The sequence below is a fragment of the Dromiciops gliroides genome, chromosome 2 (genome assembly GCF_019393635.1).
Source record: "Dromiciops gliroides isolate mDroGli1 chromosome 2, mDroGli1.pri, whole genome shotgun sequence".
NCBI lineage: Eukaryota > Metazoa > Chordata > Mammalia > Microbiotheria > Microbiotheriidae > Dromiciops > Dromiciops gliroides.
The window spans coordinates 53,276,938-53,303,438 of NC_057862.1; the positions used below are offsets into that span (position 1 = coordinate 53,276,938).

General features: G+C 41.6%; 2 protein-coding genes across 5 annotated transcripts in view; one reads left to right on the forward strand and one right to left on the reverse strand.

The window, feature by feature from the left end:
• Nucleotides 1–214: 214 nt before the first annotated feature.
• On the reverse strand, nt 215–22,146 carry ECD (ecdysoneless cell cycle regulator). 3 transcript variants are annotated; one of them, XM_043981739.1, is made up of 14 exons: nt 21,659–22,146; nt 19,826–20,046; nt 16,974–17,091; nt 15,824–15,911; nt 15,523–15,701; nt 10,992–11,184; nt 10,443–10,571; nt 9,559–9,684; nt 9,279–9,364; nt 3,807–3,913; nt 2,965–3,157; nt 1,756–1,823; nt 1,108–1,337; nt 215–489 (listed from the first exon to the last, which is right to left on the reverse strand). In XM_043981739.1, exons 2-14 carry the CDS (start codon nt 20,028–20,030, stop codon nt 241–243), a joined length of 1,971 nt encoding a protein of 656 aa, XP_043837674.1. In that variant the 5' UTR covers nt 20,031–20,046; nt 21,659–22,146; the 3' UTR covers nt 215–240. The 3 variants fall into 3 exon arrangements, with proteins under 3 accessions (XP_043837674.1, XP_043837676.1, XP_043837675.1); XM_043981741.1 differs by lacking the exon at nt 21,659–22,146 and adding an exon at nt 21,301–21,569; XM_043981740.1 differs by lacking the exon at nt 21,659–22,146 and adding an exon at nt 21,260–21,569.
• Nucleotides 21,933–26,501, forward strand: part of FAM149B1 (family with sequence similarity 149 member B1) — a 35,305-nt gene continuing 30,736 nt past the window's right edge. For both annotated transcript variants that reach the window (XM_043981744.1, XM_043981742.1), the window contains exons 1-2: nt 21,933–22,064; nt 24,380–24,484. In XM_043981744.1, coding sequence (XP_043837679.1) covers nt 22,018–22,064; nt 24,380–24,484 — 152 coding nt within the window. In that variant the 5' untranslated portion in view covers nt 21,933–22,017. The remainder of the gene's footprint in view (nt 22,065–24,379; nt 24,485–26,501) is intronic.

Below are 26,501 nucleotides of genomic sequence, written 5' to 3' on the forward strand. Positions count from 1 at the left end.
GAGAGGCTGAAGAAGGTGCAGATGTCATAGATACCAAGGTCAAAAGACAGTGCCTTAGGAGGGAGCTATTTCCACAAAGATAGAAGATACTTTCTATCCTGGGGCTAAGTAGGAAGAGCATGGGGAAATCCCAGGATACCTTCTGAAGATCATGGCAGGCACCCTGTGATGTGTCTGAATGGCATGTATTAAACGAGTGATCAGAGAGGCAGTGTGCACATCAGATGGACTCTTTATTGGCTACGCGGTTACTCTTTCAGTTACATGCTGGGATGTCTGATCTACGTCATCGGGGAGCTGCACACCCATACTCTGCAGAAGGTTAGAAGCAGGTCCTGCCAGTCCAGCTTGGGAATGATAGGATTCCAAGATATTTGAGACCAAGTTCAGATCCAAATCTACAGGTTCCAGAACAGGATCATCTGCTGTCGCTTCATCATTATCTGAATCGCTGCCATGAGTCTGAGACGGCTCCTTCATCAAGTTGTCCTAGGGTTAATCAAGACCAAAGGAGGGAAAAACCATGAGATTCTCCAGAGAAGGCTCTGATAGACTGACTGAAGCTTAAATGATACAGCACAAAGCTAAGAAAATTGGAGCCTGAGACCTAAAGGGAGAAGGGAAAAGAAGGGACATCCTCTGTGATAGGAAGACCTAACTCCTAGGAGAGCTCATCTCCAGTCACCTTTGGTTCTAGATACTGAAATGATCTCTCCAAGACGTTCTATTACAAACTAAACAGATTTCCTCACTCTGTTGAGGGAGCTTCAAAGTCCATCCAGTAGAGCCCTCAACCCTAGCCTGCTGCTGCTCTGTCTGTCCAGGTCTGTCACTCCCTCTGGCTTTCTCCCTCTCTTTTATTTGGTTTTGGTTTTTGGGTGTTGTTTTTTTTTGCAGGGCAATGGGAGTTAAGTGACTTGCCCAGGGTCACACAGCTAGTAAGTGTCAAGTGTCTGAGGCCGGATTTGAACTCAGGTCCTTCTGAATCCAGGGCTGGTGCTTCATCCACTGCACCACCTAGCTGCCCCCTTAAGTCAATGACTTGTAAAAAGAGAGAATTTAAGTTCCAGGGCTTAAGTGACTGAGAAAAGAAGAAAGTATACCCACCATCTGTTTCCAAGTGGTGAAGCTTTTTCCGATGCTAGTGCGTGCTAGCTCCTGGTCCATCTGTGCCATTAATGACTTGATACTATCTAGAGTTTCTCTGGTCGAGGCCTGTCCCTCAGGGCCCGGGGTTGCAATGTCGAAGTCGTCATCGCTGTCTCGGCATTCGGAGTCCTCCTCATCCAGGTCATCAGCATCGAAGTCATCGGAGTCAGACTCGGCGGGATCTGGCCCTGGGCAGGGTGAAAGCAGCACACCCAGAGCCGAGTCACTCCAGAGCGGCCGGGCGCTGCCAGCAGACTAGAGCGCCAGCACCGGAGCTTGGCGATTTCACAACGATACCCTCAGTGAGATGCAAACGTTGACTCAAAAGACAACAAGGTTAGGTAATTCACGTGGCTGAAGACAATATGCCAAGTCATGCTAGGGTAAGGCCAGAAGGGTCGGTGCAAGTCAGCAGAGGCAAAGTGAGGTGAGAACAGAGGCTTAAAAATGTGACAGACACACTCCCCACCAAACCCTTTAGGAAGGCAGGCCCACAGTATACAGCAGTCCAAAACCAGGAGGAGAACCTAGATTTCAGATTTCCTAATTTGAACGTTCTCCCTGTCAGCCTCCCAACTCCTTTAGAAAACCCATACTGTGACTCACCCAAAATCTTGTCAAAGTAATTGAGGAAAGAATCTGCATCAAAGGTGATAGGTGCCTCCGATGGCTCCCTAAGAGGTCAAAGAAGAAAAGTCACAATAAACCCTTTTGTGGGACACAGTCCCTTTCATACCAAGGTACTACTCTGGGTGAGTAACTGACTACTTGGGGAGAACCTCAGTAAATATAATAGGAGCAGTGGTACTTTAGATGAAAGCTTTGGCTAAGATGACTCACTCCCAACACTTAGCTTCCTGACAGGCAAGAGAGAAAGAGAAGGAGCTCACAAGAAAGAAGGACATTTCATTTCATGATCCTGGGAGAATTATCTGGATAAATTAAGCCTTCCTTTTCAGGCACCAAAACTTAAAAAAGGAACTGCACCTTACTGAAAGCTTGATAAAGTATATTCTATACTAGCTTATCTTCTGAAGAAAAGAATTCTGAACATTTAACCTCTTTATGATAATGCCAGACCACCATTTTTATGAACAGCTGTTATTTCACTCTGAGGTAGCAGTCGACTTTTTAGTAGACACCTGGCTTTCTATTGTTCCTTATTGCTCCTGTTGTCCTGCTGTGTCTGCCTCTAACAGATGCCCATCACCCAGATGTCCAGGAAGGCTCAGGATCCCTGAGCTCAAACTTTGCCTCAGATACCTGTTAGGGAAATCCCCTCATCTTTTCAACAGGGCACTGTTTTACGAACCTTAAAGCTTTATATAAATGTGAGTTATTAAGACTCTCATCTAGCCCCACACTCTTATTCTACAGATGGGGAAACTAACACCCAGCCATGGTTCAGTGGCAAAGCTAGAACTCAAACTGAGGTCCTCTGACTCCAAATCCCAGGTACATTGCACTCCATTTCTTCTCTTGTCCAGCATTGTAAAGGTGGTGAAGAAAAGAGCTGGGTTTGGAGGTGAGGTCTTCCAATACAACTCCAGTCCTTTCCTGCTAAAAGCCAGGGGAATACCACTGCTTGCATTAAATGCCTCACAGTGTTGTGGTGAGAAAGTGTTCTATAAACCATGTTGTGCTAAAGAAACGTAATGTTCAGACAATGATTTCACCTCTAATGGTTATGACAAATACTTTTGGACCACCTGTTTATTTGTGTGTGTGTGTGTGTGTGTGTGGTGAGGACTGGTGGAGGAGGGGGTGACCTCTGGGGGACACATCTAGACTAGCAGATATGAGTCAACTACACACCGAGGCAGTTCTGCTCCTTTGTGGGTTGAAACTTTGGATACAAATGCCTTCACACTCTTGGTGACTTTGGTTAGGTCATAGGCCTGGTCCTCCTCCTCTTTGGGAGTGGGAGTGAGCCCCGGTTCATCTTTACCAGTTGCTTCCTGCAGAATCTGGTCCAGCTGATCCGGTGAGAGATACAGCCACTGATCATCTGACAGAGAAGAAAGCACCCCTGTGAGAACACTTCCAGAACTTGCTCAAGATGAGTCTTGAGACACTAAGAGGCCAGGGCAAATAAGACTAATTATTCTATAGCTGAATATGTCTTTCTAATCAATTTCTTTCTTTCTTTCTTTTTAAGGCAATTGGGGTTAAGTGACTTGCCCAGGGTCACACAGCTAGTAAGTGTTAAGTGTCTGAGGCCAGATTTAAACTCAGGTCCTCCTGACTCCAGGGCCAGTGCTCTATCCACTGCACCACCTAGCTGCCCCTCTAATCAATTTCTATGGGTTTTTTTTTTCTTTTTTTGTGAGGCAATTGGGTTAAGTAACTTGCCCAGGGTCACACAGCTAGTAAGTGTTAAGTATCTGAGGCCAGATTTGAACTCAGGTCCTCCTGAATCCGGGCCAGTGCTCTATCCACTGCGCCACCTAGCTGCCCCTCTATGGGTTTTTAAAACAACATGAACATCCCCCTCCCAAAAGAAGTTAACCAAAAAATGATTTTAAAAAGTTATAGTTGTCTTTTTGAAGCAAGAAATAATAATCATATCACATTCATCTCATGACAATTGGCAATACATTCTGGATTCTGCTACATATTGAAATCTCTCCCATATTTTCTCAATTACAGTCACTTACCATCCTCTACGGGGAGATTAGCATCTTCTTTCTTAAGCTCCTCCAGATCAAAGGGCATTGTTTGTAATAAGGTTAAGATTTCTTCCCCTGGGCTTATGTCAAGAAAGCTATAATAAGAAAATAAAATGATGCACAATTCTCAAAACTTGAGACCAAGGAATCAGCTAGTCATACAGTCATGGAATTTTACAGCCAACAAGAACATGAGATCATCTAGTTCAACAACCTCATTTTAGCAGATAAGAAAACCAAGGGTCCAGAAAGGTGATGAACTTGCCTAAGGTCATTTAGTGAAAGAACCAGGCCTAGAAGTCAGGTCTCCTGTTTTCTAATCCAATGTTCTGAAAATACATACATATTTGGGGGGTTGGGGTATTAGAAAATTATCATCATCATTCATAGTCACACAGATGATGTGGTTAATAATGAAAACTGTTGGAATCCTGTCTAACCTATTCCTTTTTTCTTTCTTTCTTTCTTTTTTTTGCAGGGCAATGAGGGTTAAGTGACTTGCCCAGGGTCACACAGCTAGTAAGTTCAAGGGTCTAAGGCTAGATTTGAACTCAGGTCCCCCCTGAATCCAGGGCCAGTGCTCTATGCACTGCGCCACCTAGTTGCCCCTAACCTATTCCTAATGAAATGAAACAAAATTACCTATTAGGCCATTTGTTTAAAAAAGACTGATAGACTACCTACCGTATATGTTCAATAAACGGCAATGTAGAGAGATAAAGATGAGGACAGAACAAACCATGCTCTCAAGTAGCTCACAAGAAACTAAAATGGACATAAAAAACAGCATGGGCTCTGAAGAACAAGAGAGCAAATACACTAAAAATCGGCAAAGCTTTTATGGAGTTGAAGGTGGTATTTCAGCTAGGCTGAGAACAACCACGGGAAGAACATGGCTGGAGATGACAGAGCCCCTGCTAAAGTCCAAGTCTGCTGCCTATGGACCTTGGGCATACATTTCAGCTCAGTCTAGATGGCCTACAGGGCCTCTGCCAGCTCTGTATCTGGGACAGGGGATGCACACATGAGCAAGTGTGGAGGTAGGAAGGGGGAAGACGTGTCTGGTAAGCTAAGAAGCCCAGCCTGGCTGGGACACAGGGTACGTAGAAGAGAGGTAGTGATGTTATATTAGGAAGACCAGTCTTTAATCAGCAGGAGTCACTCGTCATTTCTCAGCTTAGAAGGCACATAATCATTGTTTTTAAATATTTTAAGAAGGTAACTGTTTGAGTCATTAAGTAGGAGGGCCTGGAAGAGGGGAGACTGAAGATGAGAAGGCCAGTTCAGAAGGAATTCAATAGTCTGAAGGACGACTACAGAGGACCCAAACTTAAACAAGGGCAATAGGGAAAGAAAGAAAAGGGTGGTTGTGAGAGCCACTAGCAAGGCAGAAATCACAGGCCTTAGAAACTGAATGGATTTGGGGGCAATGTTAAGAAGGAATCAAAGATGAAAGATGACTTTGAGGTTTTGAACCTAGGTGCCTGGAAAAATGGTGGTATCCTTTACAAATGGGGAAATGAGGTAGAGCATATGGCTTGTAAGGGAAGTGAGCTCAGGGGATCCATGGCATTCAGTGGGGGGTGTACACAGATGCAGCCCACACCTGCCAAGGGTCACTTCTGCAGTGGGCAGTGCAGCCAGCAGCTCAATCTGGACAACCTCCTATACCACTATGCTGTCTTCTAACTCAAAAAGAAAGTGATTTCCAATGGCAGCATATTGACTTAGAAAACCATAAATTAACATAATCTATGTTATCTTTAAGCATTTTTACTTATTTTGTTAAACATCTCCCAATTACATTTTAAATTTTTTTTTCCATTCAGAATAGAATTTTATTTTCCAAAATATATGTAAAAACAAATTTTAACATCAATTTAAAAAAAGAAATGTTCCAACTTCTCTTCCTCCTCTATTCCCACCCCCACCCACTAGAACTCAAGCATTTCAAAATAAATTATACATGAGTAGTCATGGAAAACATTCCCACATTAGCTAGGTTGTGAGGAAAAAACAGTCAAAAAACTCCCAAAACTTCAGACTGAGGAATTGTCAAAGAGAAAAAACATTTTTTTAAAAAATGTGTTTCCAGGGGCAGCTAGGTGGCACAGCGGACAGAGCACCGGCCCTAGAACCAGGAGCACCCGAGTCCAAATCCGGCCCCACACACCCAACACCCACCAGCCACATGACCCCGGGCAAGCCACTCAACCCCAATTGCCTCACCAAAAAAGAAAAAAAAAAAGAAAAGAAAAAAAATGTGTTTCCAACTATTTCAGATACTATCACTTCTTTCTCTGTAGATGGGTTGCCATTTTCATAGTCCTTCAGGGTTATATTGGACCATTGCCTTGCTGAAAATAACCACATGCTTCCCAGCAGATCATTTTACACTATTGCTGTTATTTTGTATACAGTGCATTTCACTCTGCTTCAGTTCATGTAGGTCTTTCTAGGTTTTTCTAATAGTATCCTGTTCATCATACCCTAAATAATGTACCTTAAACTTGACAAAGAATTTTCTTCGTATTAGCCCAGCAAAGTCATCATAACTATTTCCCTCCATCCTATTCCCTTCCCATGATATTTACTCTATTTTCCGTCTTCTTTTAAACTATTCCTCCTCAAAAGTATTTTACTTCTGACTGTCCCCTCCCCTACTCTACACTCCCTTTTTTTCCACCCTTCCTTCCTTATCCTCTTCCCCTCATACTTTCCTGTAAGGTTAAATAGATTACTCCTCCCAACTGGGTGTGAATGTTATTCCCTCCATGAGCCAACTCTGATGAGTTTAAGGTCTTTGAGCTAATTCTATGTTCCAAATTTTCTTCCTCCCTCTCTCCTAAACCCTCCCTATGAAATCAAGCAATTCAATATTTCATACTTGTGCCGTTATGCAGAATGTCTTCACCTTCCTTGAAAGTATTTTGCTTTTTACTACTCTCTCCTAGAATCTGCCCTTCCCTCCTTCCCCTCCCCCTCCCCCTTATCTCCCTCCCCTCCATCAGGGCAAAATATATTACTATACCCACTTGAGTATGTATGTTAGTCCTTCTTTGAGTCAATTCTGATGATATTAAGGTTCAATCACTCCCCAATTCCTTCCCCCTCTTCCCCTCCCCTCCATAAGCTTTTTTCTTGTTTCCTTCATGTGAACAACCTCTCCCCAGACCATCTCTCCCCTTCCCCCTCCCCCAGTCTATTTCTCCTACACCTCAACCCTATTTTAAGGATGTCATTATGGGTTAGTTAGGTGGCACAGTGGACAATGCACCAGCCCTGGACCCAGGAGGCCCCAAGCCCAAATCCGGCCCCATACATAAGACACCCTACAAAGAACAAAACATAACATCCCTTCGTATTCAGTTCAGACCTGTGTCCTCTGTATTATCTTCCCATATAGGAATGTTAACAGTTTGATCTTTTAATATCCCTCATGAAGTCTTTTTCCTGTTTATCTTTTTATGCTTCTCCAGGGTGTTGTATTTGAAAGTCAAATTTTCTATTCAGTTCAGGTCTTTTCATAACAAATGCCTGAAAGTCTTCTTTCTCCTTGAAGTTCCATGTTTGCCTCTGAAAGAGGATGCTTAGTTTTGCTGGGTACGTGATTTTTGGCTGTAGTCCCAGTTCCTTTGCCCTCTGGAATATCATATTCCATGCCCTCCGGTCCTTTAATGTAGAAGCTGCTAGATCTTGCTTTATCCTTATTGGAGCTCCACAGTATTTAAATTCCTTTTTTCTAGCTGCTTGCAATATTTTCTCCTTGACCTGGGAGTTCTGGAATTTGGCTATAATATTCCTGGAGGTTTTCCTTTTGGGATCTCTTTCAGGAGGTGATCGGTGGATTTTTTCAATTTCTATTTTAGCTTCTGCTTCAAGAATATCAGGGCAATTTTCCCTCACAATCTCTTGGAGGATGGTGTCTAAACTCTTGTTTTGGTCATGGTTTTCAGGTAGTCCAATGATTTTCAAATTATCTCTCCTAGATTTATTTTCTAGGTCAGCTGTTTTTCCAAGGAGATATTTCACATTGCCTTCTATTTTTTCATTCAATTGGATTTGCTTTACTGTGTCTTGGTTTCTCATAAGGTCACTAGCTTCCATTTGTTCAATCCTAATTCTTAGGCAATTATTTTCAGCAGACAGTTTTTTAATCTCCTTTTCCATTTGGCTTTTCAAACTGTTGACTTTTTTCTCATGACTCTCCTGCATTGCTCTCATTTCTCTTTCCATTCCTTCCTCTCTTTCTCTACATCTTCGTTCTATCTCTCCTACTTTCTCTTCAAAGTCCCTTTTGAGAGCTTCCATGGCCTGAGACCAGTTCATATTTTTCTTGGAAGCTTTGGATGTTGGAGCTTTGACCCTATTATTATCTTCTTCTTCTGAGGATGTATTGTGGTCTACCTTTCCCCCAAAGAAGTTTTCGATGGTCTTCTGCTTTCTCTGCCTACTCATCCTGGCTTACTGTTTCTTGGCTTTTTACTCCTTAAAGTGTACCGCTGCTTCCCGGACACACCGTTCCTGCTACAGCGTGGCCCAGGGGGTGATTGGGCTTCTTCTCAGCCTGCCTGGCTTGTGAGTAATCACAGCCGCTTTCTCTTTGACCCGGAAACAGAAGTCTGATTGAACTCTGATTCTCTATGGTCGGAAGCTTGGCGTGCTTTTACCCCTCCCCCACTGGGCCACCACCACTCGATTCAGCCCACTGGTTCAGACCCAGGGCGCTTTGCCCCAACTCCAGCAGATACTGCCTCCACTTCACCCCGGCCTACCTCCGAACCCCCTCACCAGTCCGTAATCGGAGCCTCAGAAGCTGCTGGTGCAGAAGACTCTGACATGCGCTGGAAGCAGTGTCCCTGGCTGGGTCCGGACCGCGCGCTGAGCTGTTCAGCCTGATCAGTAGGTGATCAGAATCGCCCTCTTTTGCGGAGAAACAGTCTCACTCTGTTCTTATGTGCATTAGGCTGTTCTGGGTTTTGATTTTTACCGCATTATTTGGGCGTGAATGGACGGGTTTATCTGGAGCTTGTGGGAGTCACAGCCTCTCCTCCGCCATCTTGGCTCCGCTCCCCCAATTACATTTTAATCGGATTCATGCTGCTCCAGTGAGCTGTGAGTTTGACACCTCTGTCCTAAATAGTCCTCCCATGGTTTTTTCCCCTATCAGGAATTGTACTTATGTCTGGGACAGCCAAAATTTATCAGGATTTCTTTCTTTCTCTTCTTTCCAAATCCCTGTTTTAAACACCAAGTAGACAATTTACATATTGCCTCTTCCTACTCCCTCATCCCCCTGGATCGGATTAAATGACCCATATTTTCCTCTTTATGACTGTATCTCAATCACCTAGCACAGTGCCTAACACATAGGAAGTGTTTAAAAACTACTTTTTCACGAGTTATTTGTCTTTCTTGATAAGTAAAACATCAATGGTAGACAGAAAGTGACAATCTTACTTTTCTGGCCCATTCACGGATTGCTGAAAGTAGTTCTCTGCCATGCGCAGTTTTTGCAGGTACTTAGCAGAGCCCTCTAGCTCTCCCTGGAAAATACAGATCATTCATGTTGATCACAAGATTAGTCAGAGACATCATGGCATTAAACTACTAAGTTTGTCTGCCACTCCGGACATCCTACCATAAATGTCACAGGTCACATGAGTAGAAGAATTTTAAATAGTTGCTTTATTTCTTCTCAAGATGTTTATGTATGTAAAGAATACATTATTGTACCTACCTCAAAATAGTCATTCTGTTTCAGACTATCAAGGAAGCCATTCCAAAGAGAAGTGGTGCTCATCAGAGACTTCTTGAAGTCAGGAAGTGGACTGGCTTTAGCGCACAAAATCTCAAAGCCATGAGCCTAAATCATAGATACAGGAATAAAAAGGAGAAAAAAAAGTGACTGTTGTTATATTTGCACAGGCTCAAGGGATAGGGTGCTAGGACAGCTGGAGAGTTGTGAAACTTTCTGTGAAAAACTAGATTTAATACTAAGTTTCTTAATGTTTACAGGTTATTAAAATAGGAAGAGGGCATGGTGTCGTATAAAGAGCCCTGAGCTGTAGAGTCTGAGGAGCTGGATTCCAATCCTTCCTCTCTAACACTTTAACTTTTGTGTGATCTTGGGCAAGCTGTCCTCAGCCTCTTTGAGTCTCCGTTTCTTCATTTGTAAAATAAGGGAAGAGAACTACTCTCCCTAAGGTCTCATCTCTTGTAGCTCGTGATCCTATTGTCCTCTGAATTATAAAGACAAGGCAAAAACTCAAAGAAATTATGTTTCTAAAGGGCACTTCTTGCAACTGACTGGATAACACTTTCAAGATATGTTTTAATTACTGTTCATATTTAGAGTAGGAAAAGCAAATTTGCCTCTGAGTGCACGCACACCTGAACACTAGAAAAGGACACAAGGAGAAGGAAAATCACAAAAACAATGTATTTCTAAACAAGAAAATTCCCTGAGTCTCTTTGATAGAGACTTGCAAAAAGGATCCTGAATGAAGAAAAATTACCAACAACTTCGGCATGATCTCAGAAATATTATAAAGAACCATTTGATTTTAGGAGTTATCCTGTACTAGAAGAAAAAAAATTGAAAATCTCTCCCATAAACATTACCAGTTTCATGCCCAGTTCATGTGCTCGGTACTGGGGGTTGGACTGGGGAGGCAGACTGTACCCACTTCGGCGGTCTGGCACAAACCTCTGTTGTACCAGCTGCGCATACAAACACTTTGTGAATGTGACCTGCATGAATAAAAGAAAAAAACAAACACATATTACTCACAGTTTCCTGTGGGGGGGAAGTCAGTACACTATTTTGTTGGGTTAAAATTAGACTTTCATACACAATTCGAGGTAAAACACATAAAAGGTCCATCTACTCCCCTGCCTTGTTTTCAGCTCTCTGATGTGGTTCTTAGCATAAGGCCTGTCAACTGACAGATCTGGGGCAGTGTGAAAAATAATCCTATATTCTACAGAAGAGATGAGAATAATTTATGCTGACAATTACACAGAGCCCCTGAAAATGAGTTCCTTCCTTATTTCAGGCAAGACAAATAGGTGGCTTACTAAGAATAAATCAACTATTCCTTACAAAAATTTAATGAGAGAGATCCAGTCCACCAAAGGAGAGAAAAGAAAAGACTGAGAGCAGGATCTTACCGAAGCCATTATCCGTGTTTCCGGCAAGAACATTTTGAAAGTTCGGCAGGCCCGAAGGTCAATAGGATCCCGTAAGTAAAAGGCCTGGACAGCTGCAGCTACCAGCTGAGGACGCTGTTTCAAAACTGCCACAGCAGCAGCTGGGAGGAAGCAGTGAGCGCAATGAAGGGATGTCTGGATTTTTTCTGGGTACCTATGATGGGTAGCAACATTGTTAAGAATCCCCAGATCATGTTTTAGTGCTGGATTCTGATGGTCTTAAGGAGAAAGCCTGATCTAGATATATGGGCTCTGAGGGAGGAGGAAGAAAGGGGAGGAAAAGTGAAGGAAGAAAAAGGGACACCATTTACTGCCAGACTGTTTTTTTTCCTAGTGAGGCAATTGGGGTTAAGTGACTTGCCCAGGGTCACACAGCTAGTAAGTATTAAGTGTCTGAGGCCATATTTGAACTCAGGTACTCCTGACTCCAGGGCCGGTGCTCTATCCACTGCAGCACCTAGCTGCCCCCAGACTGTTTGTTCAGATGCACTCAGGCAAGAAGAAAAAAAAAAAACAATGCTTATTGCTCAGAGACAGAATTAGAGAAAACAGACTAAAGATAAAAAATGTTTAGGACTGCTATCACTTTTAAACAGTAAAATGCACATAATACTCAGTAAACACTGACTGGCTGAATTGTTTCTCTGTCAAGTTAAAAACCACAGTTTTCCAAATAGAAAGTCTAATCTTCTCATATTTACCCCCAAAGAATAAAAGGGTACCCACTTCTAAAGAAACAATCCACAAATGCTTTCCTAAATGTATTCTTATCTTCTTTGTGAACCATGACATGCCAAGTTGCAAATTTAAGATTCAACTGAATTTTAGGTCATAATTCAACTCACAACTGAATTCAAAATTCAATACTATATGATACAAGTTTATGAAACTACAATTTAATGGTATGGGTCCACAAGGAAACTGAAAATTATTAAATAGGTGAAAGAAATAATTTAAAGCAATAGCATTACATAAAAGACAATGAAAAAAAGTTTTTTGAAAAAGACAATGACAATACAATTAGTTTCTCAACTAATAAGAAAAAAGAAACAGTGAGTTGAGTCTATGCATATGACTTTAAACCTGGAAGTGGGGGGCGGCTAGGTGGCACAGTGGGTAGAGCACCGGCCCTGGATTCAGGAGTACCTGAGTTCAAATCCGGCCTCAGACACTTAACACTTACTAGCTGTGTGACCCTGGGCAAGTCACTTAACCCCAACTGCCTCACTAAAAAAAAAAAACCCAAAAAACCAAAAACCAAAAAAAAACCTGGAAGTGAGAAAGGGGAGATGACAAAGAACAACAAAATATTTTAAAAATCAAGAAAATCATTGGAGACTTTTCCAAACCTCCAAAATATAGTCATATAAAGAATCTGAAGTCTAAGCAGTAAAGAGAACTAGTTAGTCAGAGAGGAAAATGCAAATAGAGTGAGATCACACTACTCCTTATCTCCACCCACTAATGCAGTTGGGGTGTGAAAAGGACACTGAATGTGGAGTGGGGAAAGTCCTAGGTTGAAATTTCAACTGACTTTTGCCAGATGTGTGGTAATGGACAGCTAGGTAACAACCTCTTTTTGCCTCACTTTCTTTATCTGTGAAATGGGGTTTACTAATACGAAGTACCTAGGTCCTTCTAGTTATTCAAAAATATCCAGTTAGTTTACTTGTAACTGAAAAACTAGAAACATCTCCAATGTTTAGGAATTGGGGAAATGACTGAATAAATGATGTCACATTAATCTAATGGAATATTATGGCCCCATTAAAAATGACAGATATGAAGGACACAAGAAACTCTAGAAAGACTTAAATAAAGTGATATAAACTAAGATTAGGAGAATAAGAATGGCATATCCATTGATTATAGCTATGTATACCAAAAAAAGATAACATTTATAATTATACAGACATATTTGAATACTTTTTTGTTTTAATTTTATCAAAACAAGCTGCTACCTGAAAACCATGACCAAAACAAAAGCTTAGACACCATCCTCCAAGAGATTGTGAGGGAAAATTGCCCTGATATTCTAGAAGCAGGAACTAAAATAGAAATCGAAAGAATCTACCAATCACCTCCTGAAAGAAATCCCAAAAGGAAAACCTCCAGGAATATTATAGCCAAATTCCAGAACTCCCAGGTCAAGAAGAAAATATTGCAAGCAGCTAGAAAAAAGGAATTCAAATACTGTAGAGCTCCAATGAGGATAAAGCAAGATCTAGCAGCTTCTACATTAAAGGACCAGAGGGCATGGAATATGATATTCCAGAGGGCAAAGGAACTGGGGCTACAGCCAAAAATCATGTAAGCAGCAAAACTAATCATAATCTTTCAGAGGAAAAAATGGGATTTCAATGAAAAAGAGGTCTTTCAGGCATTCTTGAGGAAAAGACCTGAACTGAATAGAAAATTTGACTTTCAAATACAAGACCCTGGAGAAACATAAAAAGGTAAACAGGAAAAAGACTTCATGAGGGATATTAAAAGATCAAACTGCTTACATTCCTACATGGGAAGATAATACTTCAAACTCATAAGAACTATCTCAGTAAGGAATTCACAGAAGACACAGGTCTGAACTGAATATGAAGGGAAGATATCTGTAAAGCATTTATGTTTTGTTCTCTGTGGGGCAGACAGGGTGAGGTGTCTTATGTCTGGGGCCAGATTTGGGCTTGGGGCCTCCTGGGTCCAGGGCTGGTGCTTTGTCCACTGTGCCACCTAACTAACCCATGATGACATCTTTAAAATAGGGTTGAGGTGTAGGAGGAATAGACTGGGGGAGGGGGAAGGGGAGAGATGGTCTGGGGAGAGGTAGTTCACATGAAGGAAACAAGAAAAAAGCTTATGGAGAGGAGGGGAAGAGGGGGAAGGAGTTGGGGAGTGAGTGAACCTTAATATCATCAGAATTGGCTCAAAGAAGGACTAACATACATACTCAAGTAGGTATAGTAATACATTTTTGCCCTGAGGGAGGGGAGAGGGAAGGAGTGAAGGGCAGATTGGGGGAGAGAGCAGAAAAAACCAAAACACTTTCAAAGAAGGTGAAGATGTTCTGCATTACTGCACAGGTATGACATATTGAATTGCTTGATCTCATAGGGATGGTTGAGGACGGAGGAAGACAAATTTAGAACACAGAATTAGCTCAAAGACCTTAGTCTCATCAGAGTGGGCTCATGGAGGGAATAACATTCATACCCAATTGGGAGGAGCAATCTATTTAACCTTACAGGAAAGTAGGAGGGAAAGAGGGTAAGGAAGGAAGGGTGAAAAAAGGGAGTGCAGATCAGGGGAGAAGATAATCAGAAGTAAAACACTTTTGAGGAGGAATAGGTAAAAAGAAGATAGAAAACAGAGTAAATATCATGGGAAGGGAATAGGATGGAGGGAAATAGTTATGGTGATTGATTATAATGGCAAAGTGTATGGTACCTACTTTGCTGGGCTATTATATGAAGAAAGTTCTCTGTCAAGTTTAAGGTACTATATACAGGTTATGATCAACAGGATACTATCAGAAAAACCTGGAAAGACCTACAAGAACTGAAGCAGAGTGAAATGTACTGTATACAAAATAACAGCAATAGTGTAAGATGATCTGCTGGGAAGCATGTGGTTATTTTCAGGATGACAATGATCCAATATAACCCTGAAGGACCTATGAAAATTGCAACCCATCTACAGAGAAAACACTGATAGTATCTGAAAGCAGATGGAAACACATTTAAATTTTTTTTTCCCTCTTTGACAATTCCTTAATCTGAAGTTTTGTTTTCTTTGACTGTTTTCTCTCACAACCTAGCTAATGTGGGAATGTTTTCCATGACTACTCATGTTTAACTTATTTTGAATTGCTTCAATTCTTGTGGGTGGGGGGTGGGAATGGAGGGAGGAACAGAAGTTGGAACACAAAGTTTTAAAAAATTGATGTTAAAATTTGTTTTTACATATATTTTGGAAAATAAAATTCTATTTAAAAAAAAAACAAAAACAAGCTGCAGTACTTTTTCCCTTTTAAGCCAGGATCTGTTGTTTTATCAGTATAAGGCACCTCCAGGGTAGAAATAGTTACTTGCCTATACTTACATCCTTAGAGTTGCCTGAGAGTGTAAGTGACTTGCCCAGGGTCACAGTCAGCTGTCACTGGCAGGACTTAAACACAGATGTGCCATCACAGTTGGCCCTTTATCCACTTTACTATGCTACCTCTTCTAATCAAAAGATAAACAGTGTAAATTTTAAAGTTTTACTTGGAAACTTACCCACATGTGGTTTGCTTATTTTTATTAATATTTCTTGTTGGTAATTTTGTAATAATATTTTTTAAAATTTAAATGATTGTAGCCTTATTTCCTTCATCTGAAAGACACAGCATAGGAATTCCAACACTAATCAAGAAAAGGTAGGAATTGAAGAGAAAACTAGTGAAAGAAATCCCATTCTTAACTGTGGTTCATGCTTCTCTAATGACACATTTTCTTACCCTTTGATTCGCCTGTTTACTGCTGCCTGGATCGATTCTGAGGCAAGGATTTTTTCAGAGTGCCTGGTGATGATCGACAATGCCTGAGTGATCGTGGGAGGCGTGGCAGGTAACCAGGAGATTTCCCCAGCTTTTCGAGGTGCTGGAATAATGCACAATTCTCCACAGTGAAAAAACACCTGGTGAAATGGCACAAGGAATTGGCCTAAGGAACAGAAGCATCCTTTCTGCTGATACTCACCCCCCTCCCAAGAAACCATGATTTCTTCACTGTCCATTTGCAGCAGCAGGGTACACTTACTCTGTTGGTGCTATTATCAGGATCCAACCATTTAGGGAGAAATTCAGCAGCTTCTATCAGCAAGAATTCACCATCGTTGTCTTCAATCCTATTTCAAGGGAAATGTCAGTTTTGCTCATGAAGATGAATATTAATCAAATTCACTTTAGTGGCAACATTAACACTAAATAAATAAAACTGATATAGCACTTTTAGGGTTTACATTTTATACAGTATTTTAGCCATGAAAATGTTTTTCCCACCACTAATACATTTTATTTTCAAAAATTTTTAAATTATATAAAACACTATGGATGGTTAAGATTTAAAGGGTTTAAAGATGGATGTTTTGCTTTTAATTTTTTCCATCACTGGACATGTGAGCTTTAATCCTACATGAAGAACAACCAACATCCTTTATTTAGCAAAAATACACAACTGGTGCTTTAATAGAAAAAGAAAAAGGTTCATGTGGAAGATATTCTATTCATCATTTGGGACTTGGGGGGGGGGCAGGTAAGGTTGACTGAAAAGGATCTGAATTTCATACCTGACTTCAAAAATCAAATGGTAATCTCCCCTCCTACTGGAAGGTTTTGGAACAACTGTCATAATTTGGTTTTTAAAAGGAAACATGGACCAGAATTGAGCAATTTGGGGGCTTTATTATTTGCCTATTTTGCTTTCTGCACGGATTATCCACTGCTTTTACTTCAAATTGTTTTTTTTTTTAAAGTGAGGCAATTGGAGTTAAGTGACTTGCCCAGGGTCACACAGCTAGTAAGTGTTAAGTGTCTGAGGCCAGATTTGAACTCAGGTACTCCTGATTCCAGGGCCGGTGCTCTATCCACTGTGCCAACCTAGCTGCCCCCTCAAATTGATTTTGATATATTATTTTGTGAAGGGAAAAAAAAAAAAGCATGGCTAAGGACCAGGTAAAGTTAACTCATGAGAAATATTTCTGGGTTTGTCTGGGCTTTGAAGGAAACAGAATTTAACTAGAATACACTTTAATCTTCCACAGGAAAAGATTTAAACTATAGAAAGTACTTCAAAATATCTTCCCAATGTTATTTTTAAATCTACTTTGCAAGGGACTGAATAAATATAATAGTCCTCTCAATTATAATTATAATAAGATTTTTAGTATTTCTAGAAGTAATTGTAGTACCTTGCTACCAACTCTGGAAACGTCTTTGTAATCTGCTTTATTAGGTAAACAATAAACCACTCATCCTCAATGTTATCCCCAAATTTAGTTACACCAACAATATGAGCAGGAATGCTGCCTGAAAACAAAAGAAAAACAAGAGTTGTTTAACAATTAAACTGAGCCATCACGGCTAACACAGCAGGATAGGAAATGCTTCAGGTAATAATAATAATTTAATATCATATATATGTGTGTGTATATATGTATGCAAGTGTGTATGCATATGGGTGCATGTGTATATATTATAAGTACACACACACATATATACAGTAGATATTTCTACAAAATATAAACCCAAGGACTATCAAAATAGGAAGTGAAAAGCCAAACTGAAATGAATGTCTGCTATCTGTCAGTGTATCGTGTTAATCTTGCTTTTCAAGACTGTCAAATATCACAGTACAATGGACCACTTATGCAGGGCTGACTTCTGCAGTTTCAATGGTCTCAAACAGTGACCTAGGAAGTAAAGGAAAAGGCCTGAGCCAGTATCTGTCACCAAAGAAGCCAAGCTAACTCCAGGCCTTCACCCAATGTTATGTAGAAGGATGCCACAGGTTAGCACTGAAAGCAGAAAGAAATGAAGACAAAGAGGAGAACACAAATGTTACATCTTTAAAGCCATGGCCACAGTACAAATACACTGATGCAGACAGGGAAGGAAGGACGGAAGGAAGGAAGGAAGGACGGAAGGAAGGACGGAAGGACGGAAGGACGGAAGGACGGAAGGAAGGAAGGAAGGAAGGAAGGAAGGAAGGAAGGAAGGAAGGAAGGAAGGAAGGAAGGAAGGAAGGAAGGAAAGAAAACACAGTAAGTGCCTGCCTGACATATGCCTGGCAATCTGTGGGACTGAGAATGCTAACCAAAAGTGAGACAGTCCCTGCCCCCAAGAAGCTTATAGTCCAATACAAGAAGACTGCACAAATGGTGGACTGTTGACCCAGGAAGGCAGTTTTGGTCTGGGGACTCACTACCAGGATGAGTGAAGCCAGACAGCAATTATCCAAAAGCAATGGTGGTAAGACAGTATTGACAGGATGGTCTGCAAAGCCAAAGGGAGAGGGAAATGAGGTGGTATGCAGGTGAGAGGTCAGATGGCAAAATGCCCAGGGTTGAGGGATGTTTGGCTTATTCTTATTGACTAAGAGGAAGTTTATAAACCACTTTAGAAATATTTTCATTAAAAAAAATATCAAGGGGACAAGAGTAAACTCTAGCAATGTGAAAAGCTGAGCTAGATCACATACCACCTACTTGATGTTGCCAAACCAATCAATCAATCAATCAAACACTTATCGAGTACTTTCTAATGTCCCAAGCATTGCTGTTAGGGGCTAAAACGAAAAACAAACAAAAGGTCTCTGATCTTGAAGAACTTCTATTATAAAGCAGGGAGGGAGTGGTAACAATATATATATACACAGACAAGTTAAATTGTTAAAAACACACAACATAGATACAAAGCAATTTGGGGTATCAAGCCTCCTGTGGGCAAAGTTTTTTCAGGTTTTACATCAAGAGAGCCAGAAGTTCCAAAAGGCAGGGGTAAGAAAGGAAAGCATTTTAGGCATGGAGCACAACTTGGGCAAAGGTACAGAGGTGGGAAATATATCATTTATAAACAGTAAGTCAGCTGATTTGGCTAAAGTGCAGTAGATGAGGAGGAGAAACATATAATCCTCCTTAAAGAGGACTAAGCCAAATCTGGGAAGCGTTTCCAAATGCCAGACAGAAGTTTGTGTTTTATCCTAGAGGCAAGAGGGAGCCCCAAGTGCTCCTTGAGTGGGAGAGAGACACTGTCAGACCTGTGCTTTAAGAATATCCCTTTGGGGGACAGCTAGGTGGAGCAGTGGATAAAGCACTGGCCCTGGATTCAGGAGGCCCTGAGTTCAAATCCAGTCTTGGGGGGGGGGAGACAGGACAATGAGTATCAAGTGTCTGAGGCCGGATTTGAACTCAGGTACTCCTGAATCCAGGGCTGGTACTTTACCACTGCGCCATCTAGCTGCCCTCAAATCCAGTCTTAAACACTTGACACTTACTAGCTGTGTGACTCTGGGCAAGTCACTTAACCCTCATTGCCCCACAAAAAAAAAAAAAAAAAAAAGAATATCCCTTTGGCAGGTATGTGGATGATAGACCAGAAGGGGATGAGAGACTGGATAAAGAGTGACCCAAGAGGAAGCTACTGAAATAGTGTGAGAAGTGATGAGCCCCTGAACTAGAGTAGCTGTGGTGTGGATACAGAGAATGGGGGGGAACATGAGACACCTTGAGGAAGTAAAATGAATGATATTTGCCAAATGATTGGCTATGGAACTGGAGGAGTGAAAGTGAAGGAGGATAACTAGACAGGTGTGAACCTGGGAGACTAGAAAGAGGGTGGTGCCATAGAGAGAAGTTAGAAAAGAAGGGTTTAGGGGAAAGATTACAGGTTCTGTTTTGGACATACTTAATTAGAAAAATGGGAAATGTCCAATAAGTTGGTAACTGGAGCTCAGGAGAGAAACTAGGGTTGGCTATATACATCTGAGATTCATTTGTGTAGAAATGAACACTGAATCCACAAGAATTAATGATATAACGTAACAAGAATTTGTACAGAAAGGAGAGAAGAAAGCTCATGCAAAGCCTTTGGGTATACCCAATTAAGGGGAGGGACAAAGATGATGATCCAGCAGGAGGAACTGAGATAGAGCAGCCAGAGAAATAAAACGAAGTATAATGAAAACCCAGAGGAGAAAGATCATCCCTTTTATAAGAATGATATATAAAAATCAAATGTATCAAAGTGGGAAATAGACCTTTACCTTTAGCAGGTTTATATCTGAGATTAAAAGGTTGATTTTGCCAGATATAGGAGACCAGCAGAGGTGCATACTGGGTCGTTATTGTTGCAATATACTTCTGAAGGACCTCTTTGCATTTTTCTGGATCTCTTGGTTCTTCTGGTAACAAAAACAGATGATATTCCACTGCATCTTCTGCCACTGACAACTTCGCATTCCCCTCCATTCTTGTTCTTGGAAAACTGTATTTCAAAGTTTGAAAAATATTAATCACATAACTTACTTTATAACTGATAACCCCATTTCCTAAAATCCTCATGAGTGCTACTCAAGGGTCACATTCTTCATGCAATCCCCTCTAATACTCTCAGCCACTTCTTCCTGCCTTTGAATTGTCATTTCACCTTGTATCTCCTCTATGCAATTTTGACCTCTTTGTATATCTGTGTATCTTTTTTTTTTTTTAGTGAGGCAATTGGGGTTAAGTGACTTGCCCAGGGTCACACAGCTAGTAAGTGTTAAGTGTCTGAGCCTGGATTTGAACTCAGGTACTCCTGACTCCAGGGCCAGTGCTCTATCCACTGCGCCACCTAGCTGCCCCAATCTGTGTATCTTTTAAGTGATATAAAAAGGTAAGACAAAATACAGGTAACAAGTACTGTAGGCTGTGGTTCCTTCCTTTCAAGTTGTTTACGAAACCTTTAGAGGTGGAATCACTTTTTTTTTTCATTTTTGCAACCCTTTCAGGATCTTGCATATAGTAGGTCCTGAGTAAATCTTTGATGAATTACACTGGGAGAGGCAAGGTGAAAATGAAAAACTGCCAACAGATGTTATTTGAGGACCTGTGTTTGAATTTCTCGTTTGTCATTTACTACCCACACCTTGGACAAATCATTTAATTTCAGAGTTTGCTTATGATCTGCACCTCCCACTCCCCATGAAATAGAGGCAGCTACATGAAGCAGGGGGTAGAATGCTGGACCTGAGTTCCAATCCTGTCTCAGGGAATACTGCTAGGCATGATCCTAAGCAAATCACTTGACAGCTATGTGCTTCACTTTTAGCCTCCACAAAATAGGAATAATAATAAAACCTATTTCTCCCAGGATGTCTGTGAGGATAAAATGAGATTATTTAGAAAGCACTTTGGAAACCTTAAAGCCCTTTGTAAACAACAGCTATTATTCTATCAAACAGTAGAAAAAAACCTGTCTTTAAAAGAAAAAAAATCCCACAATTGTCTACATAGTAAGATAGATTCATCTTTTTTTTTTTTAATTAAAAAAAAGGCTGGATAAGCCAGAGGAGGCTTCCAAAGGGGTAAGTTCAAGCCAAATAAAAGGAGGCGTTACTTCACAATACACTTAGGAAGCTCTTCACCCCACAGAGAGGTACAGACAGAAAACAGGGGTTTCCAAAGGTCTGGATGGTTTTTGGATTAAAGCCCCCAACCTGGGCTATTCCGGGAAAGAAGGCTATTGGGGGCGGCTTCCCTGGCAGAGGATGACAGCAGAGGCCTCCCCCGCCATGAGGGGCGGTGCTGGAGAAGGCACGAGTCCCGCTCCGTGGTCCTCAACGGTAAAATGGGGTTAGCGATGGGGACCGGGCCAAGCCTGGCCTCCCAAGTGGGGTCGGCTGGCAGGACGCGCCCGCCATGCGGCCCGGGGATGAAGCAGGCCGCAAAGGCCGGTTATTGTTACTGTCGCCCGGACCCAGGTCGGCTCGGTCGCCGCGACTCTCGCCCTTCGCTGGGGGCCGGGCCCCGTAGTCGCGCCGGCCGGGCGAAGCCGTTTGCCCTGCACCCCGTCAGCAGGTTCGCACCGGCCGCCCGTGCCTACCGCCCGCACGCACCCTGTTCAGGCAACCGCCGGCAGGCAAGGTGTCCGGGGCCCGCCGGCCCCACGCCGCCCCCCGGGGCCCGCCAGGGAGGTGCTAGGAGCGGAGAGGAGAGGAGGAGCAGGGTCGCCGCCGCCGCTCCGCTGACGTCACTGCAGCGCGCCGCGCGCCGCTACTTCCGGTGCTAGTGTGGAAAGGAGGGCCAGAGGAGGGGAAGTGGGCGTGGGCTGCGGGCGGGCGTCAAGGCGACGGGGCGGGACCGGGCCGGAGAGTGGCAGGAGGAGGCCGGGGCGGAGCCGGCGCCGGCGGGAGGGCCAGGTCCGGAAGCTCCCACGCCGGGGTCCGCACCCTGGTGGAGGCCGAGGAGAAGGAAGATGATCTCTAGATACACTCGGAAGTCGGCGCCACAGAGCCTGGAGCTGTGAGTGCCTTCCCGCCGCCGCCGGCCCGCAGAGGGAGCGGGGCCTGCGGCCCGGGCGGCGCTCCACCCCGGCCTGCCCTCCTCCCGGGGCGGGAGCGGGGGCGGGGCCCGCCTGACCTTCTTTGGGGGGCGGGGAAGCCTGCCGGGAGGAGAGCATGCGCCTCCGGAGGCCTGGCCGGGAACGGGGCCTGGAGGCGTGCCGGGCGGAAGGAGGGGCCGGAGCCGCTCCTCCCTGCGGGGTGTCCCCAGAGACGCTTGCGTGTCTTTCTGAGAGAAACCTGGCCGAAGAGCCCGAGGGGGAACCTCAGGCCCTACCGCAGCGGGGGCATGCAGCCCCCGCCCATTCCCCGAGAATGTCTCTCGCGCGCGTGTGCGTGTGTGCGTGTGTGGGCAGGAAACACGCTGCTTTCAGTAAGACAAAGCTTTTGAGTGCTGTTCCTGTAAAATACAATTAGTGCTTATGTGGATACTTTGATCAATCAGGAATTGTCCTAGGTACAGGGAGTACAAACACAAAGAATAAAATAACCCCTGCTTGCAAGAAGCTTACATTCTAATGGGGTGGACACCAAGTACCTGGATAAATATACGAGGCATAAATATAAAATGAATACAAACAAAAATACACAAAGGATCTAGCAGTTAAGGGGAACCAAGAAAGGTTTTATGCATGCATCTTCAAGGGAAGTCTCAGGTAGAACTAAGGAGGGAGTACTTTCCGTCTTGTGGGACAGGCAGGTGTTTTGTTGTTTTTAACATTTTATGGATATTGGTACAGAACTCAGGGCTGTTCTGTTAACCCTTTGTCTATACTTCATAGACCTACTTCCATAACAAAAATAAATTTATTTTATGTCTACGCCACTTCTTTCAAGAAAGTTATTATAATAATATGTTACTCATACCCCTTTTGTTTCTGGACCACATCTTCACTGTCTGGAGAGAAAAAGGAGCCATTTGGCTTGCCTAGAACAAGGTAGAGCCTTGTTACACTTCAGATTTTCTACCTTGCATATGTTAAGATTGTGTAATATTCCTTAATAAATACTATAAAGATATATTTAGAACTATATATAGCAACTATAAAGATACATTGGTCCTCTCAGCAAGCAAAGGTGTCATGGAAAATGTACTGTACAGAGTAAAAAGGACTATTGAGGAGGAATTCCCTGTGTTAGAAACACAAGTGTTCTGCTTCCCTATAAATACCAAGGTCCTCAAAATGGCCTTGTTTGTGTTTGATGTTATAGTGATATCAAGTCCCAGAATAATCATGACTTTAAAAGATCCAGGGCCACTCAGATGAGAAAGGTCTGTCAAGCCGTAAGGAAAAACTAAGGAAATGAATATAGCCCAGATTATGAAATGCAGTTGAATCCACAGCCCATTGATATAGTTTGCACAGGCACTGCAGGTGGACAGTTATGTAGATCTAGTGAATAGATCGGGTTAGGATTGCATTTGAAAAATTCTAAGCTACACACACACTCCTCTTTCTAATACCAGGATCTTCCTGTTGATGCTATACAGTTGTGAGTCTCCCAGTGCCAGTTCCTATGAAACTAACAAAAACAGTCTCAATTTCAGAGCCAAGAATTCAATGCCTAAAATCTGGCTAGCTATTTTTCAGTTCATGCTGTTGTCATAAGAGGTACTTGTTGAGGGGCAGCTAGGTGGCACAGTGGATAAAGCATCGGCCTTGGATTCAGGAGTACCTGAGTTCAAATCCAGCCTCAGACACTTGACACTTACTAGCTGTGTGACCCTGGGCAAGTCACTTAACCCCCATTGCCCCACCAAAAAAAAAGAGGTACTTGTTGAGAAGAGTTTAGATGCAAACTCTTTCCTCACTGCTGAAAAAACAACCACAAGCAAATTCTCTACTTACTGTGGGTTTGTAGCTTGCTCTTTATATACAAAGGATGGTACTTTATAAACACCATCAACATGCTTTGGTCTGATTTAGTAGGGGCAATTGTCTTGATTTTCCTGGTTTTCTCTGCCATTGGAGACCAAATAAAGAGTCTCATCAGACTTTCAGATAAAGAATGCAGCCTCTTCAGTTATTCTCCAAATCATCTTGTAGCAGATACCTTAATTCCTCCAAACATGCTAAATAGCTTCCTGATATGAAACCTCCAACGTTTTGATCATTTGGGGTATTTGGAGGCAGTCCTTTTTAGATGATTGAGTCTCAAGAATAGTTTACCCCAGTTTCTTCACATGTAAATGGATGATTAACTTTAACTTTAAATCAGATCCTTGAAAAATGTTTTTTTTAAACAACTAACATAATATTGTTTTTCCCTTGGTAGGAGAGGAATTGCCAAAAATGCTCTTGAGCATCATCCTCTTCCAGAGCAGCTAGATGAAATTTCCCCTACTAATGACAGCAATGAAAAAGACTCAAGTTACCAGAGGTAAAAATGCTAGGTATACCATTTCTTAGAGCTTTTACGGAGGGCAGTTTTGTTAAGCTTGGAAGTTGGCAACATAATAAATTACATTTATACCATTCACATAGCACTTTATAGTTGCAGAGCGCTTTGTATGATGCATTACAGTATCTCATTTAATTATTTTTACAAAAACACATTTTATTATATTGTTAAGTAGCTATAATTAACTTGTGTTCACTTTTTAAAAATCTACAGCCATAATGGTATGAGTTTTACTTTTTTTTTTTAAGTGAGGCAATTGGGGTTAAGTGACTTGCAGGCCGGATTTGAACTCAGGTCCTCCTGACTCCAAGACCCGTGCTTTATTCACTGCGCCACCTTCTGCCCCCTACTTTTTTTACATATAGGGGTTTTTTTTAATTACATACAAATAAAAATTGTTAACATTATTTTTTTTTTAATTTTGAGTTCCAAATTCTTTTCCTCTCTCCCACCTCACCCGACTCATTAAGAAAGCAAGCAATATTGCATGTGCAATCATGCAAAACATTTTTACATTGGCCATGTTGCAAAAGAAAATGCACATACATATACATACAAAACAGTAATAAAGAAAATTGAAAAAGTATGCTTTAAACTGCATTCAGACTCTCACTTCATTCTCTGAAGATAGACATTATTTTTCATCATAAGTTTTTGGAAATTGTCTTGGTTCAGTGTATAGCTGAGAATAGCTAAATCATTCATAGTTGATCATTATACATTATTGCTTTTACTGTGTACAGTTTTCTCTTGGTTCTGCTCATTTCACTTTGTGCCAGTTCATGTAGTCTTCCCAGGTTTTTCTCCTTTGTAATACTTTTAAGGTCTGGTCCTGCTAAGCCTCCTTCCTTCACATTTTTTTCATTGATTCCTTTGATAGTCTTAACCTTTTGTTCTTCCAGGTGAATTTTGTTATGATTTTTTTCTAGCTCTATAAAATAATTTTTTTGTAATTTGGTATGGTACTGAATAAGTAAATTAATATAGGTAGAATTGTCATTTTTATTATATTGACAACTTACTCATGAGAAACTAATATTTCTCTAATTGTATATCTCTGACTGTATTTATATGAAATATTCCTGTGTTTGTCTCAGTAGCTAGACATCCAAGTATTTTATATTGTCTGTAGTTATTTTAAGTGGAATTTCTTTATCTCTTGCTGCTGGACTTTGTTAGTAATATATAGGAATGCTCGTGACTTATATGAGTTTATTTTATATCCTGAAACTTTGCTGAAGTTGCTAATTATTTAATCTAGTTTTTTAGTTGATTTTCTAGAATTTTCTAAGTATACCATCATATCATCTGCAAAGTAAGTTTTGTTTCCTCATTTCCTATTCTAATTCTTTCAATTTCTATGTCTTTTGAGCTTTACATTAGCTTTGAAGTAGGTAATGAAACTATCATTATACCCATATTATAGATGAAACTAAGACTTGAACTTAGGTCTTTTGGCCCCAACTTAAGTGTTGTTTTTTCAGTAATTTTTTAAAATTAAATTTTTTTCAATCATTGAAAATCTGCTTCCCGCCTCCATTGAGAAAGCAAGAAGGGGGCAGCTAGATGGCGCAGTGGATAAAGCACCGGCCCTGGATTCAGGAGCTCCTGAGTTCAAATCCAGCCTCAGACACTTGACACTTAGTAGCTGTGTGACCCTGGGCAAGTCACTTAACCCTCATTGACCCATTCAAAAAAAAAAAAGAGAAAGCAAGAAAAATTTAAAACTCCTTTTATAAACATGTATAATTGGAAAAACAAATTCTCACATTGGCTATGTCATCCTAAAATATGTCAATATCCTTCTGAATTTATCGCCTCTCCATCCAGAAAAGAATAACATATTTCATGTTGTGGCCTCTAGAATCATTATTGTCCATTGCATAGATCAGGGATCCCAACCCATCTTTTTTTTAAGATTCTATGAATTTTTCTTAAACTTTATAATAAATATTTTTATTTAAAGTTTGGAGTTCCAGATTCTATCCCTCCTTCC

Coding starts and splice junctions, on each gene's coding strand:
- ECD (XM_043981739.1), bottom strand. CDS start 20,030: ATGGAGGGGAATGCGAAGTTGTCAGTGGCAGAAGATGCAGTGGAATAT. Junction 15,912..16,973: donor TTTCCAGAGTTGGTAGCAAG/GTACTACAATTA, acceptor CCCTTGAAATAG/GATTGAAGACAACGATGGTG. Junction 1,338..1,755: donor TTACTTTGACAAGATTTTGG/GTGAGTCACAGT, acceptor CACCCTGCCCAG/GGCCAGATCCCGCCGAGTCT.